We start from the raw sequence: 13,989 nt of genomic DNA, 5'->3' as shown, positions 1-13,989 counted from the left end.
TCTGTCTCTCACCTGTCTGTCTCTCACCTGCCTGTCTCAGCTGCCAGAGGTGTTGCTTTGGTCCAAGGAGCAGAACGAGGAGAGGAGTCCTCACCTGACGGAGTTCACTCAGCACTTCAACAACGTTTCCTTCTGGTGAGGAAAACCCAGGTTCAGGTTCTGGTTCTGGTTCTGTTGGGTCAGAACCAACAGAGCTCCGCTGTGTGTGACCTGTGACCTCTGACCTCCAGGGTGCGCTCCGTGGTCATCCTGCAGGACAAAGCTCAGGACAGAGAGAAGCACCTGCTGAAGTTCCTGAAGGTGATGAAGGTAAGAGGTGAGGATGAGGACGGTGTCCCCCTGTTGTCCATCTGGTGGATGTGTCTCTGCTGTGTCTCCGCAGCACCTGAGGAAACTCAACAACTTCAACTCCTACCTGTCCATCCTGTCCGCCCTGGACTCCGCCCCCCTGAGACGGCTGGACTGGCAGCGGAGCACGGCAGAGGTACCTGTCCTCACTTGTCTCCTCACCTGTCCTCACTTGTCCCTCACTTTTTCCCTCACTTTTTCCCTCACTTGTCCTCTGTGTCTTCCAGAGCTTGGAGGACATGTCCTCGCTCATTGACAGCTCGTCGTCCTTCAGGGCGTACCGTGCGGCGCTGGCGGAGGCGGAGCCTCCCTGCATTCCTTACCTGTAGGTTCACCTGCCGAGGGCTCGCTTGGGCGTCGCCATGACGACGTCTCTAACGCCTGTCCCTGTCTGACCCGCTCTACCTGCAGGGGGCTGATCCTGCAGGACCTAACCTTCGTCCACCTGGGGAACCCTGACACCTTGACCACGTCACTGGGGTCAAAGGTGAACTTCTCCAAGTGCTGGCAGCAGTTCAACATCCTGGACACTCTGAGGGGATTCCAGAGGGAGTGAGTGCATCCAACCACCATCCAACCACCATCCAACCACCATCCATCAGTGTATCACTGTGATGTCTGTGTCCCTGCAGGCGGTACTCTCTGGCGCGGGATGATGACATCATGTCGTTCTTTAATGACTTCAGCGATCACCTGGCAGAGGAAGCTCTGTGGGAACTCTCTCTGAGGATCCGCCCACGGAACGCTCCACGAGCCAATCAGAGATGAGCTGTGGAGGAGCAGCAGCCAATCGGGACTCGGCACAGCTGGAGTCTGCTGGATGCTAATGGGCTTTATGGACCTGGTTCTGACCCAGACTGGACCGGTGCCAGCAGAACCATGTCAGAAGGGGGCGTGGTCCCTTCTGCATCAGAATGTGTTATCCACCGGTTCCACCTGGTTCTGCTTCAGAGTCCAGTCAGACAGAACCACTTCTCTTACCATCAGCCTGCTGACCTCTGATGGTTGATCAGTTATTGATCAGTTAGAACCAAACGGCAGCTCTGCTAAATCTCAGGTATTAGTTCCTTCAGAGACGATTTTTATTGTTTCAGCTCAACCATCAGCGACCCGGTACCAGGAGGTTCTGTTTCAGATGCTCCTCAAAGCCTGGAGTCACACACACACACCTAGAGTCACACACACACCTGGAGTTACACACACACACATCTGGAGTTTTACACACACACCTGGAGACAGCCGGTGACACACTAAAGGACAGCTGGACGGTAGAGGACGTTCACTAATCATTTTTCTGAATAAATGATTTGAGCTGCAGAATTAGTTAAATAAAGTTTAACCAGATTTAACTGCTGACTGCTGTCCATCAGAGGGACTGAGAGGTTCTGACAGAAGACGTCTCTGTTTAGGGCGAGTGATGCTAAGAAGGGATCAAGATGTCATGAAGCGGAGGAACAGCATGTGCAGGTCATGTGACCGGGTTTGATTTGTTTTGGCTGGTTTCCTCTGGAGGAAGGAGATGAACTCAAACTAAATCTGTCATAATGAATATAAATTAGAGAAGTGGACGTTTAAAAGCTTTTATGGATTTGAGTGTTTTAGACAATCAGCAAACACATGGATTTATAATAAACACTATGAACACAGTTCACACATTCAGATGCAACTAATCCCCGTCTAACGGAAGATTCCATTAATTATTCAATAACTAGAATATGAGTATATTAACAGCCTGTCTTAATCAAAACTAGCAAAAACGATTTGAATGAAATTAATAAAAAAAGCTCGGACACGTCAGCTGAAGAGTGCGGATGGGAGGAGACGCCATGTTTAATAAATCAGCTGTTCCAACAGACATTTCAAATCGGTTCCGTTACTCTTGCAGTTCTGCATAATAAACACCAAACCAAATCTGAAGCAGTCTCAGAAATAAAACAAAAAGATCTTTAAATAATAATAAATGTCCAACGAAAACTCGCATCTATGCACTCAAAAAATTTGGATCCATTCACACAAAAAAATAACGATGGGGCCCAAATGGTTCATCCGTCTGTGTCCAAACAAAGAAAAGCAAGGAAACGTCTCACCGGGTTTATAATCCCAGGAGGTCTCCTCCTCCAGGCCTGGAGCGAACTTCGCCCAGGTATCGGTACCGGACCTCGGCCTGATTTGATGTCCTTAAGGAGAAGGCCTCTTGAACCGTTGGGTCAAGCTCCCCCAACAACCCAGTTTCTGTCTCTCGGGGCAGAACTCGGTCCGGCTTCCGGTGTCTCTTCGCCCCGGTGCACCTGCCGCCCCCCGCTGCCAGACCCAGGTGGGTTTTTATGAGTTCAGGTAAAGTTGTGACCAGATAATTTACTCTGTGGACTTTTTACAAACATCAACACATTCAAGACATTCTTCTACATACCATTATACAAACACTTTATTTGTATTGGTTAATCTTTTTTCACAAGATGCTTTGTGGTGACGTCACAGATATAAATGTCTGAAGATCTGCAGCATCTAGATCAGATCTGCTGCATAACCAGGTTATTAAAAACATCTGCAAAATGAAGAGGAATAAATTCTACAAGAAGTTTTTATTGAAAACGTAAAAATAGCAAATTACTTCCAATGTATTGATGAAAAATCAATACCGCCAGGTGGCGGTAATGAGCCGTTGTCTTGGTTACCATCCGCTACAAAACAAGAAGAAGAAAAAGAAGAAGTGGCCGGTCTGCAGTTGCAAAGAGACGGGACTAGCCGAACCGGTACCTGGATGACGTCAGCAGGTAACCCGCAGAGCCGGGAGCAGGATTAAAGGCAAGTCTCGCGAGAGTAGAAAGCTGACCCGGCAGGACCGAACCGCTGCTGATCTAGACAGGATCTGATCCTGGTGGACGGAATGGTTCGGTTCACCATGAAAACTGTCAGGGACCACAGCATTGATCCGAACGGAACCAGGTTCTAAAGTTCAGTTTTCACTCCTGAGTTTAAACTGGATCCTCTTCAGAAAGTTCGGTTCTGAACCTCCTCCAGAGCCCATTGGGCTGTTTGAAAAGTCAGAACCGTCCATCTTGGTTCTGGTCCCGGTATGATAACAGGACAATCGGTTCTGAACTTCGGAATCTGAAGCGTTCTGCCGCTGCCGGACCGCCAGCCCGGTCCAGAAGTTCTGAGCCCTCCGAGTTCTTTGGAGCGATGAAGTCCTGGTTCTGTTTCAGCAGCTGGTTCTGCTTGGTTGACGGTTCTGGTTCTGATCCTTTTAGGCGCCAGCGATGCTGCAGCTGCCCCTAGTGGTGACGGCCCGGCTGGACCTGGTTCTGGTTCTGGTGACTCTGCTGTCTCTGTGGACCCGGCTGAGCGGGCTGGGCTACCCCGGCGCCGTGGTGTGAGTGTCACCTGCGTACGGTTCGGTCCCGGAGCCGGAACCGGAACCAGAACCTCTGTGTGTGCGCAGGTTCGATGAGGTCTACTACGGCCAGTTCCTCTCTCTCTACATGAAGAGAACGTTCTTCATCGACGACAGCGGTCCGCCGCTAGGCCACGCCCTCCTGGCACTGGGAGGTGGGTTACCATGGCAACGGGCTGCCGGGACGCAGTGGGGCTCGCGACTCACTTCCTGTTCTTCTGTTGCAGCTTACCTGGGCGGCTTCGACGGGAACTTTGTCTGGAACCGAATTGGAGCAGGTAACCATCAAAACCAATCAGGAAACCAGTTAGAACCAGTTGGAACCAACTGGGACCAGTTAGAGGGTGGATGGATGAATGATGGATGCAGGGCCGGATCTAGGAGGATGTGGGCCCCTGGGCTTGAGCCAAGGTGGCCCTACTTAATCATGGTCATACAGTTGCGCACACACACACACACACACACGCATATAAAATTCCCTTCTCGGGTGGTCTTTCTCTCTCTTTCTCTCTCCCTCCCTTCCTCCCTCCCTCTCTGGACTGAGATGTCTGATGTTGTTCCTGGGATCTGTTTGAGCCACTGCTCCAGTTTGGGGGTGACTGCCCCGAGGGCCCCGATGACCACAGGCACCACTGTGGTCTTCACCTTCCAGGCCTTCTCCAGTTCCTCTCTGAGGCCCTGGTATTTCTCCAGTTTCTCCTTTTTCCTGATGTTGTGGTCACTTGGTATTGCTACATCCACCACAGCAGCTTTATATCCCGTCCACCAACCTTATCTACCTACAGCAGGGGGGCCCAAAGTGGGTCCTGGAGGCCCGGCATCCTGCACGTTTTAGTTCTCTCCCTGGTAGTAACAACCTTTTCAGCTTGTCAATGTTCCTCTTAGGCCTCTGATGATCCATCATTTGATCCAGGTGCGTTAAACCAGGGAGAGAATAAAACATGCAGGATGCCTCCAGGACCCACTTTGGGGACCCCTGACCTACAGGCAGTGGCGCAAAAAGTGGGTATTCAGCGCATGCGACACATAGGGGCGCTGCACCAGAGGGGGCGCCAAAACCCCGTCTGGAGGGGGCGGCGCCCCGATGATGCCTCCACCTCACCGCGCCCTTACGCTCCTTCACTTCGCGCACATGTAAATGTAGCGAGTTTTACCTTTCACGTGTCTTCGTCTCGGGGGAGGGGGGGAGTATGTTTTATACGCTCCTTCACCCTTAGGATTTATGTTTCCGCATCCACCTGAATAATATGTAGTTGCGCCCCTGTTGACAATACAAAACCCAGCAGGTGGATGGAGGATAACTCGGCCTGTTTGGATGGACTCACCACGTTCATATTACGATCTGGAGAAGAATCGTTTCTGATTTTCTGTAAACATTCTGCCGCCTGTAACACTTCAGGCACCAGATCAGATCCAGGTTCCGTAGAGCCGCTGCTAGCCAGGCGGTGGTTCTGTTCCATGTCCAACATGAGGTTTAAAACAACTCTTAGCTCGGATATTTTCTTCATCACCTCTCTGTCCCGCTCTTCTTTTTCTTTCGTCCCTGCTCCGCTGTCATGCTTTCTGTTGTCCGCCGTCGAGAGAAATCATCTCTGACGCTCCGCCCCAAAGCGTAAGACGCGTCCAATTTGGACCAATAATTATCAAGCATTCATGATGGATGTTGGCCAAAACAAATCAGACAGTTTTTCAACAACACTGTCAAAATCCTCTAATCCGGGTTTGGATGGATGGATGATGGATGGATGTACTGCTCCTGAGGTCGGAGGTCTGTGGATCGTTCTTCTTCTCTGGTTTTGTCCAGCCTCTCCGGTTAATGAGGTGCGTTGGTTTTGCGTCGCAGCGTATCCCTGCAGCCTCAGCGTGTGGAGCCTCCGGCTGCTGCCGGCTCTGGGTGGAGCGCTCTGCGTCCCGCTGGGTTACCTGCTGATTCTGGAGCTCAGGTGTTCTCACCTGTCGGCCCTGGGAGCTGCTCTGCTGCTGCTGCTGGGTGAGTCTTAAGGGACTGGGCCGACAGTGGGACCTTAAGGGCTTGGCAGGGTCGTGGTGCGTTCAGGGCCTGTGAGAACCACCTGATGTGAGCGTTTCTATGGTTTCAGAGAACTCTCTGATTGTCCAATCACGCTTCATGTTGCTGGAGTCGTTGCTCATTTTCTTCGTCCTGCTGGCGTTCTTCTCATACCTCCGCTTCCACAACGCTCCCGGCAGGTGAGTATCAGCTGTAACCTTTGACCCCGACCCTGAGGGATTAGATCTCACCTTCATCTCCTCCTCTTCCTCAGGTGCTGGTCCAGGTACGGCTGGCTCCTCCTCTCAGGTGTGTCGTGTGCAGCTGCTGTCGGGTGAGGACCGCTCTGCCACATGCCAGCTTCGTGCTTAGCTTAGCATGTCTAGCTTAGCATGTCTAGCATAGCATGTCTAGTTTAGCATAGCATGTCTAGCATAGCATTTCTTGTTTAGTATGTTTAGCATAGTGTGTCTAGCTTAGCATGTTTAGCATTGCATGTCTAGCTTAGCATGTCTAGCATAGCGTGTCTAGTTTAGCATGTCTTGTTTAGTATGTTTAGCATAGTGTATCTAGCTTAGCATGTTTAGCATAGCGTGTCTAGCATAGCATGTTTAGCATAGCGTGTCTAGCATAGCATGTCTTGTTTAGTATGCTTAGTATAGTGTGTCTAGCTTAGCATGTTTAGCATAGCGTGTCTAGCTTAGCATGTCTAGCATAGCGTGTCTAGTTTAGCATGTTTAACATAGCGTGTCTAGCATAGCATGTTTAGCATAGCATGTCTAGCATAGCATGTCTTGTTTAGTATGTTTAGCATAGTGTGTCTAGCTTAGCATGTCTAGCATAGCGTGTCTAGTTTAGCACGTTTAGCATAGCGTGTTTAGCATAGCATGTCTTGTTTAGTATGTTTAGCATAGTGTGTCTAGCTTAGCATGTTTAGCATAGCTTGTCTAGCTTAGCATGTCTAGCATAGCGTGTCTAGTTTAGCATGTTTAGCATGGCGTGTCTAGTTTAGCATGCTTAGCATAGCGTGTCTAGCATAGCATGTCTTGTTTAGTATGTTTAGCATAGTGTGTCTAGCTTAGCATGTTTAGCACAGTGTGTCTAGCATAGCATGCCTTGTTTAGCATGTCTAGCATAGCATGTCTAGTTTAGCATGTTTAGCATAGCGTGTCTAGCATAGCATGTTTAGCATAGCATGTCTAGCATAGCATGTCTACCTTAGTATGTCTAGTGTAGCATGTTTAATGTGACCTTTGACCTCGACAGGGTGAAGTACACAGGCCTGTTCTCCTACCTGCTGCTGCTGGGCGTGGCCTCGCTGCACAGCTGGAAGCTAATTGGAGATCAGGCCCAGAGTCATGTGAGTCCAGAAGGTTGTGTCTGACCCGGTTGTGTCTGACCCGGTTGTGTCTGACCCGGTTCTCTCTGTGTGCATGGAGCAGATGAGTGTGTGTGTTCAGTGTGGTTGGAAGGTTCTCTGCCTGTTGGTGGTTCCGGTTCTGCTCTACGTGTTCTGGTTCTACGTCCACCTGAGCATCCTCCAGCGCAGCGGACCACATGACCAGCTGATGAGCTCCGCCTTTCAGGCCAGCCTGCAGGTAGCCCCGCCCTCTCACCTGGCTCAGGTGTTCCCCAGCAGGAACCAACCCGAGAGTCCTGCCTGTTAGCCACCACAGCTATTAGCCCCTGTAGCTGTTAGCAGCTGTTAGCAGACATAGCTATTAGCCACTGTAGCTGTTAGCAGCTAATGATGCGCCGGTAGCCATTGTGAATTAAACTGTTCCAGTGCAGGATGAGCAGAAACCTGTCAAATGTTTGTAGCTTCTAGTTTCTTGTCTGATTTCTATAAAATGGTTTAAATTAAATCTTAGAAACTTGCCGATGTTTTGATGTGTAAAATGTAAAAATATTTGGACATACATCTGTAAACAGTTTGGTTTCTGTCTGTATGGAAGAGAAGACTAAACGCATTTTTCTTTTATGTTAATAATTTACATCCCCTGCTGTTGTCCGCCTCACCGTCTGAAATGTTTCCTGGATGTTATGAATATCACCACATGAGGCAATCAGTCGTTTTTACCTGTCAGAAACAGAAACACAACCTTGAACACCTATTTTCTGACTTTAATCAGTCTCTGAGTCGACTCCACTCCTAATGCAGACCCGTTGCCATGGAAACCGACAGATCGCCAGCAGAGCTTAGATCTCTGTATGTCAGTCGGTGTGAGTCGCTTTATTTTAGTGCCAACTGAACTGAAACACAGACTGCAGCACAGCTACATAGTAGCTAGCATAGCAGACCGACTTCCCAAAGTCTCAGTGTTTTATAAAACCTTTCCTGATCTGTGAAAGGTCAAACCAGCAGGACATTTCTCCGACCCGGCGTTCCTCCCAGCGTCCAATCCGATCACAGATCAATGGTTCTGATTGATCAGCAGCTGGTGGACTGATGGACTGCTTGTCCGTTTCAGGGCGGTCTCTCCCGGGTCACGCGGGGTCAGCCCCTACAGGTGGCATTCGGTAGTCAGGTGACCTTACGAAGCTCCGCCCCCCGGCCTGTCCCCTGCTGGCTCCATTCACACAAAGCCAACTATCCAATCAGGTGCCGCCGGCTCGGTCCCACCCTGCAGCCAATCAGAAGCCTCAGAGGACAAAATGGTAACTTCCTGTTTCTGTGTTCAGGTATGAAAATGGGCGGGGCAGCTCCCACCAGCAGCAGGTGACCTGCTACGCCTTCAAGGACGTCAACAACTGGTGGATCATCAAGGACCCGGCAAGGTAGGTCAGAACCGGGTCAGGACCGGAGCAGAACCGGGTCGGGTTCTGCAGGTCCCAGCAGGTGTGTGTCTCAGACAGGAGCTGGTGGTGGACTCCCCGCCCCGACTCGTGCGACACGGTGACATCATCCAGCTGGTTCATGGGATGACATCACGCCTCCTCAACAGGTACGCAGCTCACCTGCTGTGATGTCACTCTGCTGCCGTCAGCGCTGACCTTCTTCTTCTTCTGTGGTAGCCATGATGTGGCCGCGCCCATGAGTCCTCACGCTCAGGAGGTTTCTGGATACATAGACTTCAACGTTTCCATGGCAACCCAGAACTTGTGGAGGCTGGTGAGTCCAACCGGACCGAACCAGAGAAACTTTACTCTGGGTTAAGGAGGGGGAGGAGCCACAGACAGAGGAGCTGCTAGAGCAGAGCATGATTGGTCATTGGTCTTCTATGATCCTCTGGCTGAACCAGACGCTAAGCTAGATGCTAGTCCAGCTTTACCTCCAGTGGCACCAATAATGCCCTACCGAGCCTGCTTCTGGTTCTGCTGAGCCCGGTCTTTGTGTTTTGCCTTCAGGAGATCTACAACAGGGAGGCGGAGTCAGAGGAGTGGAAGACAATCGTCTCTGAGGTCCGATTGGTCCACGTCAACACTTCAGCTGTGCTCAAGGTCCTCGCAGGAAGTGATGTCATCGCAGTGGCTGAGCAGAGCATCAGCATTAACCTGTGTGTGTGTGTGTGCAGCTGAGCGGCCTGCCTCTCCCAGACTGGGGTTTCCGTCAGATGGAGGTCGTGGCGGAGAAGCTGCTAAAGGCTCACAGTGGCAGCCTGGGCTGGACGGTGGAGGAGCACCGATACGGAACCAGTACGACCCGCAGAACCTGCAGAACCGAGTCTAGACAGTCAGCTATCAGTCTGTCACAACATGGAGTTTAGATTCCTTCACTAACATGGAGCGACAGCAGAGAGGAAAACTCCCCTTAGCAGGAAGAAACCTCCTGCTAACACCGTTAGCAGGAGCTAACGCCAACTAAAACCAGATTGAATATAATGAATGAATAAACCTTAAAGTGACATGGTAACAAAACATTGTGATATATCAGAAAATGTTTTGAGCTCGATGCTAACTGCAAACAACTTGAGTTAGCGACTGGAGCTTGTGACGCTATGTTTTCCTTTCTGATTAGAGTTAGCTGGTTAGCTACCAGCAGCTGTTTCTCTCCTCCTCCCCAGTTTGCTCATTACCTCTATCTTTCTTTCTCGGCTTCACATCGCTCAGTGAAAGGACTGAGCGTTGCTGACTGTTCCAGCTGGACGCAGCTAGCACTGTAGCAGGTAGCTACAGGATGCATTGCAGCGTAAACAACATAGTTGTTTCCTGTTTTTAAATCTGACATAAATATTCTCAGATAAAGTCTGTTGTTACAACTATCCTAGATCCCTGTAAAGAGAGAGAAGTCAAAGGTCAACAGCCCCATCTATCGGAAGAGAACATGGAGGTATGGGTACCAGTAGCTGATGGCCTCATGTAGTGACATCACCATCTCCCATGATGCATCCCCTGCAGGTCAGGAGCAGAAGGAGCGGGAGGCGGAGCTTCACTCTCCGACACACATTGACATCGATAGAAAAATCTCCTTCTGGTCCAAATTCACGGAGCTCCAGGTATGACCGTGAACGCATCACTGCGATGTCACTCCCAGGTGATGCTGTGATTCCTCTGATGATGTCATACTGTGATGTCACTGCAGTGGAAGATGCTGACTGTGAAACAGGAAGAGTCTGAACACAAGTACAGCTCCGCCCCTTTAGAGTGGATCGCCATGGAAACCAACATCGCCTACTGGCTGCACCCCTCGACCAATGTAACACACACACTCAGAAATACACACTCACAGTATTTGGTCCTGATCTCTGATTGGCCGGCTGTGTTTCAGGCTCAGATCCATCTGATTGGTAACCCGGTGTCATGGGGTGTGGCCAACCTCAGCCTGCTGGCCTATCAGCTGCTGGCGGCGCTGTACCTGCTGAGGAGGAGGCGGGGCTTCAGAGACCTACCTGATGGTGCGGCTTCCTGACAGGTTCTGCTGTCAGGCCCGGTTCTGATGTGTTTCTGACCCGGTTCCGATCCGGTGTGTCTGCAGGTGCGTGGCAGCGGTTTGCGTCTGTGGGCCTGCTCTGCGGCGGCGGCTGGGCAGTGAACTTCCTGCCCTTCCTGCTGATGGAGCGGACTCTCTTCCTGTACCACTACCTGCCCGCCCTCTGCTACCTGTACCTGCTGAGCCCCGCCCTGCTGGAGCACATACACACTCACCTGCTCAGGTACACACACGCAGAGACGGGGGACAAATCGGGCCGTTGGAGACAGCAGGTGGCAGAAAACATGGAGGACATGCCAACTCCACCACTCTGCTTTAACTCTTCCTTTACTTTGAAAGGCTGCTCTTCTGCTTCCTGTGGACAGTGATGGCTCTGTTTCTGTCCACAGCAGCAGGACGTCCCGCCACATGCTGGCCGTCTGCACGGCGGCTGTCCTGCTGTCCATCTTCCTGTCCTACTGGACCTTCTGTCCTCTGACCTACGGGAACCCCGAGTTGACAGCCAATCAGCTGCAGGCGCTGAAGTGGAGAGACAGCTGGGACATCCTGTACCGCCGCCGCTGAGACACCGAGGGACGCTGAGAGACACCTAGACTGTTCTTTACGAGAGAATCCTGAATGCACCACCAGCTCTAGTCATGTGACCTGATGATGTAATAGTGATGGCTGATAAAAATGTAAGAGATGAGCATTAAAACAGTGTGCTTTTATTTTGAAAGAGACACTTCCTGTCAGTCAACAGACTGAAGCATCTGAGTCTGCTGAGTAAGAACAGATTATTACTCATCCATCCATCATCCATCCATTCATCATCCATCCATCATCCATCCATTCATCATTCATCCATCATCCATCCATCCATTCATCATCCATCCATCCATCATCCATCCATTCATCATCCATCCATCCATCATCCATCCATCCATCATCCATTCATCATCCATCCATCATCCATCCATCCATTTATCATCCAACCATCCATTCATCATCCAACCAACCATCCATAATCCATTTATCATCCATCCATCATCCATCCATCATCCAACCATCATCCATCCATCCATCATCCATCCATCATCCAACCATCATCCATCCATCATCCATCCAACCATCCATCCATCATCCATCCATCCATCATCCATCCATCATCTATCCATTCATCATCCAACCATCCATCCATTCATCATCCAACCATCCATCCATTCATCATCCATCAACCATCCATCCATCATCCATCCATCCATCCATCATCCATCAACCATCCATCCATCATCCATCCATCATCCATCCATCAACCATCTATCCATCCATCCATCATCCATCCATCAACCATCCATCCATCAACCATCCATCCATCCATCCATCAACCATCCATCCATCCATCATCCATCCATCAACCATCCATCCATCATCCATCCATCCATCAACCATCCATCCATCATCCATCCATCCATCCATCATCCATCCATTCATCATCCAACCATCCATCCATCATCCATCCATCCATCATCCATCCATCATCCATCCATCCATCATCCAACCATCCATCCATCATCCATCCATTCATCATCCAACCATCCATCCATCATCCATCCATCAACCATCCATCCATCATCCATCCATCCATCCATCCATCATCCATCCATCATCCATCAACCATCCATCCATCCATCATCCATCCATCAACCATCCATCATCCATCCATCAACCATCCATCCATCCATCATCCATCCATCATCCATCCATCAACCATCCATCCATCCATCATCCATCCATCATCCATCCATCAACCATCCATCATCCATCATCCATCCATCATCCATCCAGCAGCCTGTATCTGGGTTCTCTGGACTTGTTGAATGAGTTCCAGGTACTGAATCTTCAACATGTTCAAGCTTTTCTAACAGAGTTTTGCTATGAATCAGATCAGAACCAGCGCTGAGACCTAACAGAACCAGAACTGATGCCTTCCTTTATCCGTGACCAAGAGAATATTTTACTTACGTTTCAGCAGGGCTCTGAAGCCTGACTGAAACTCAGACAGCTCACTCACCTGCTCAGGTGTGTTCCAGTCCCAATAATGTTCCAGGAAGCATAAAAGACAAAAGCTAAGAGACAAACAGTCAAATTTCTGAGAATGAGGGAGATTATCATCAACCAACAATTACTAGCAACATCAGTAAATAGAAACACTGTGTATGAGTATTAAAAATATAACTGATTTAAGTTTTATTTCCAATATTTATCTTATTGGTATAATTATGGATGATTTGGTGATGAGAGTATTTGATAAATCCTTGGACAGAGAAGCAGATGAAACAAACTGCTTGACGGATTGTTGACTCGTTTTAACGAGTCGTTTCTGAGCAGGACAGTTCAGTCCCAGATGGTTAACCTCATCCAGATGATTTATAGATCAGTCTGATGAACACAGGTCAGTCAAGGTTAACCAGCCTAAACTACTCTCTAATTAACTAGGCTCTCTGATTGGCCCGCGGCTGCACGTGGCGTGTTAAAACTCTCTAATTTATCTAATTTACTACTGAAAGCTGAGGTACTGGCAAGAACATTTAGTAAGATACATAGCACAAATAATATTAGCAAAGAGGGAAGAAAAGGAAGAGAATATACGATACTTAAGTATAAAAATTCAATACAGAGTGATGAAGAAATAAATCTTTTTTTTAATGTTGAGTTTACCAAAGTGGAATTAAATTGTGTGCTTAAAAAGACCAAAAATACAGGTAAAGATAAAATTTGGTATAGAATGATAAGTCAACTAAGTGATGAGTCAAAAGATATAATATTACAATTATATAATAAAATCTGGGAGGAGGGAAAATGACCAGAGTTATGGAAGGAATCTATTATTGTACCGACAGCTAAACCAGGAAAAGATCATTCAAAACCAGAAAGTTATAGGCCAATAGCATTAACTTTGAACTTATGTAAAATAATGGAAAAAATGATTAATAATAGATTAGTGTATTATTTAAATAAAAAGGGATATATTTCTAATTATCAAAGTGGTTTCCGTAAAGGGAGGAGCACTAATGACTCAACATTATGTCTTGAGCATGAAGTCAGAAGAGCTCAAGTAAACAAAGAAAGTGTAGTGGCTGTGTTTATTGATATTGAAAAAGCATCTGATATGATGTGGATAGAGGGTTTATTAATTAAACTACACAAATTGGGGATTAGAGGAAAAATATATGAATGGATTAAAGACTTTTTAACAAACAGGAAATTACCGGTAAGAATTGGAGTAGTTTCAGGTAAATATGTCGTGGAAAATGGAATGCCACAGGGGAGTATTACAAGCCCATTATTGTTTTCTGTTATGATAAATGACATATTCAAAAATATTAG

At 48.6% G+C, this 13,989-nt stretch overlaps 2 protein-coding genes across 6 annotated transcripts in view; both read left to right on the top strand.

The window, feature by feature from the left end:
• LOC103156312 (rap guanine nucleotide exchange factor 1) overlaps nt 1-2,283 on the top strand; it is an 8,373-nt gene extending 6,090 nt beyond the window's left edge. Inside the window, exons 10-15 of the mRNA XM_016664230.1 lie at nt 41-135; nt 231-309; nt 383-484; nt 576-673; nt 760-900; nt 981-2,283. Coding sequence (XP_016519716.1) covers nt 41-135; nt 231-309; nt 383-484; nt 576-673; nt 760-900; nt 981-1,116 — 651 coding nt within the window. The 3' untranslated portion in view covers nt 1,117-2,283. The remainder of the gene's footprint in view (nt 1-40; nt 136-230; nt 310-382; nt 485-575; nt 674-759; nt 901-980) is intronic.
• Nucleotides 2,284-2,974: 691 nt separating this feature from the next.
• On the top strand, nt 2,975-11,330 carry pomt1 (protein-O-mannosyltransferase 1). 5 transcript variants are annotated; one of them, XM_016664220.1, is made up of 20 exons: nt 2,978-3,122; nt 3,600-3,721; nt 3,791-3,897; nt 3,970-4,020; nt 5,547-5,732; nt 5,842-5,950; nt 6,025-6,084; nt 7,017-7,110; nt 7,193-7,348; nt 8,222-8,352; nt 8,433-8,528; nt 8,603-8,695; nt 8,766-8,862; nt 9,099-9,191; nt 9,266-9,386; nt 10,089-10,186; nt 10,273-10,386; nt 10,459-10,585; nt 10,666-10,843; nt 11,010-11,330. In XM_016664220.1, exons 2-20 carry the CDS (start codon nt 3,609-3,611, stop codon nt 11,182-11,184), a joined length of 2,199 nt encoding a protein of 732 aa, XP_016519706.1. In that variant the 5' UTR covers nt 2,978-3,122; nt 3,600-3,608; the 3' UTR covers nt 11,185-11,330. The 5 variants fall into 5 exon arrangements, with proteins under 5 accessions (XP_016519709.1, XP_016519706.1, XP_016519708.1 ...); XM_016664222.1 differs by having other exon boundaries at nt 2,978-3,153; XM_016664221.1 differs by having other exon boundaries at nt 2,978-3,466; nt 3,538-3,721.
• The last annotated feature ends 2,659 nt before the right edge of the window (nt 11,331-13,989 follow it).

The sequence above is a fragment of the Poecilia formosa genome, unplaced genomic scaffold (assembly GCF_000485575.1).
Source record: "Poecilia formosa unplaced genomic scaffold, Poecilia_formosa-5.1.2 Scaffold473, whole genome shotgun sequence".
Classification (NCBI taxonomy): Eukaryota; Metazoa; Chordata; class Actinopteri; order Cyprinodontiformes; family Poeciliidae; genus Poecilia; species Poecilia formosa.
Note: the sequence above shows the minus strand (reverse complement) of the source record. Positions and strands in the feature narration are given on the sequence as shown.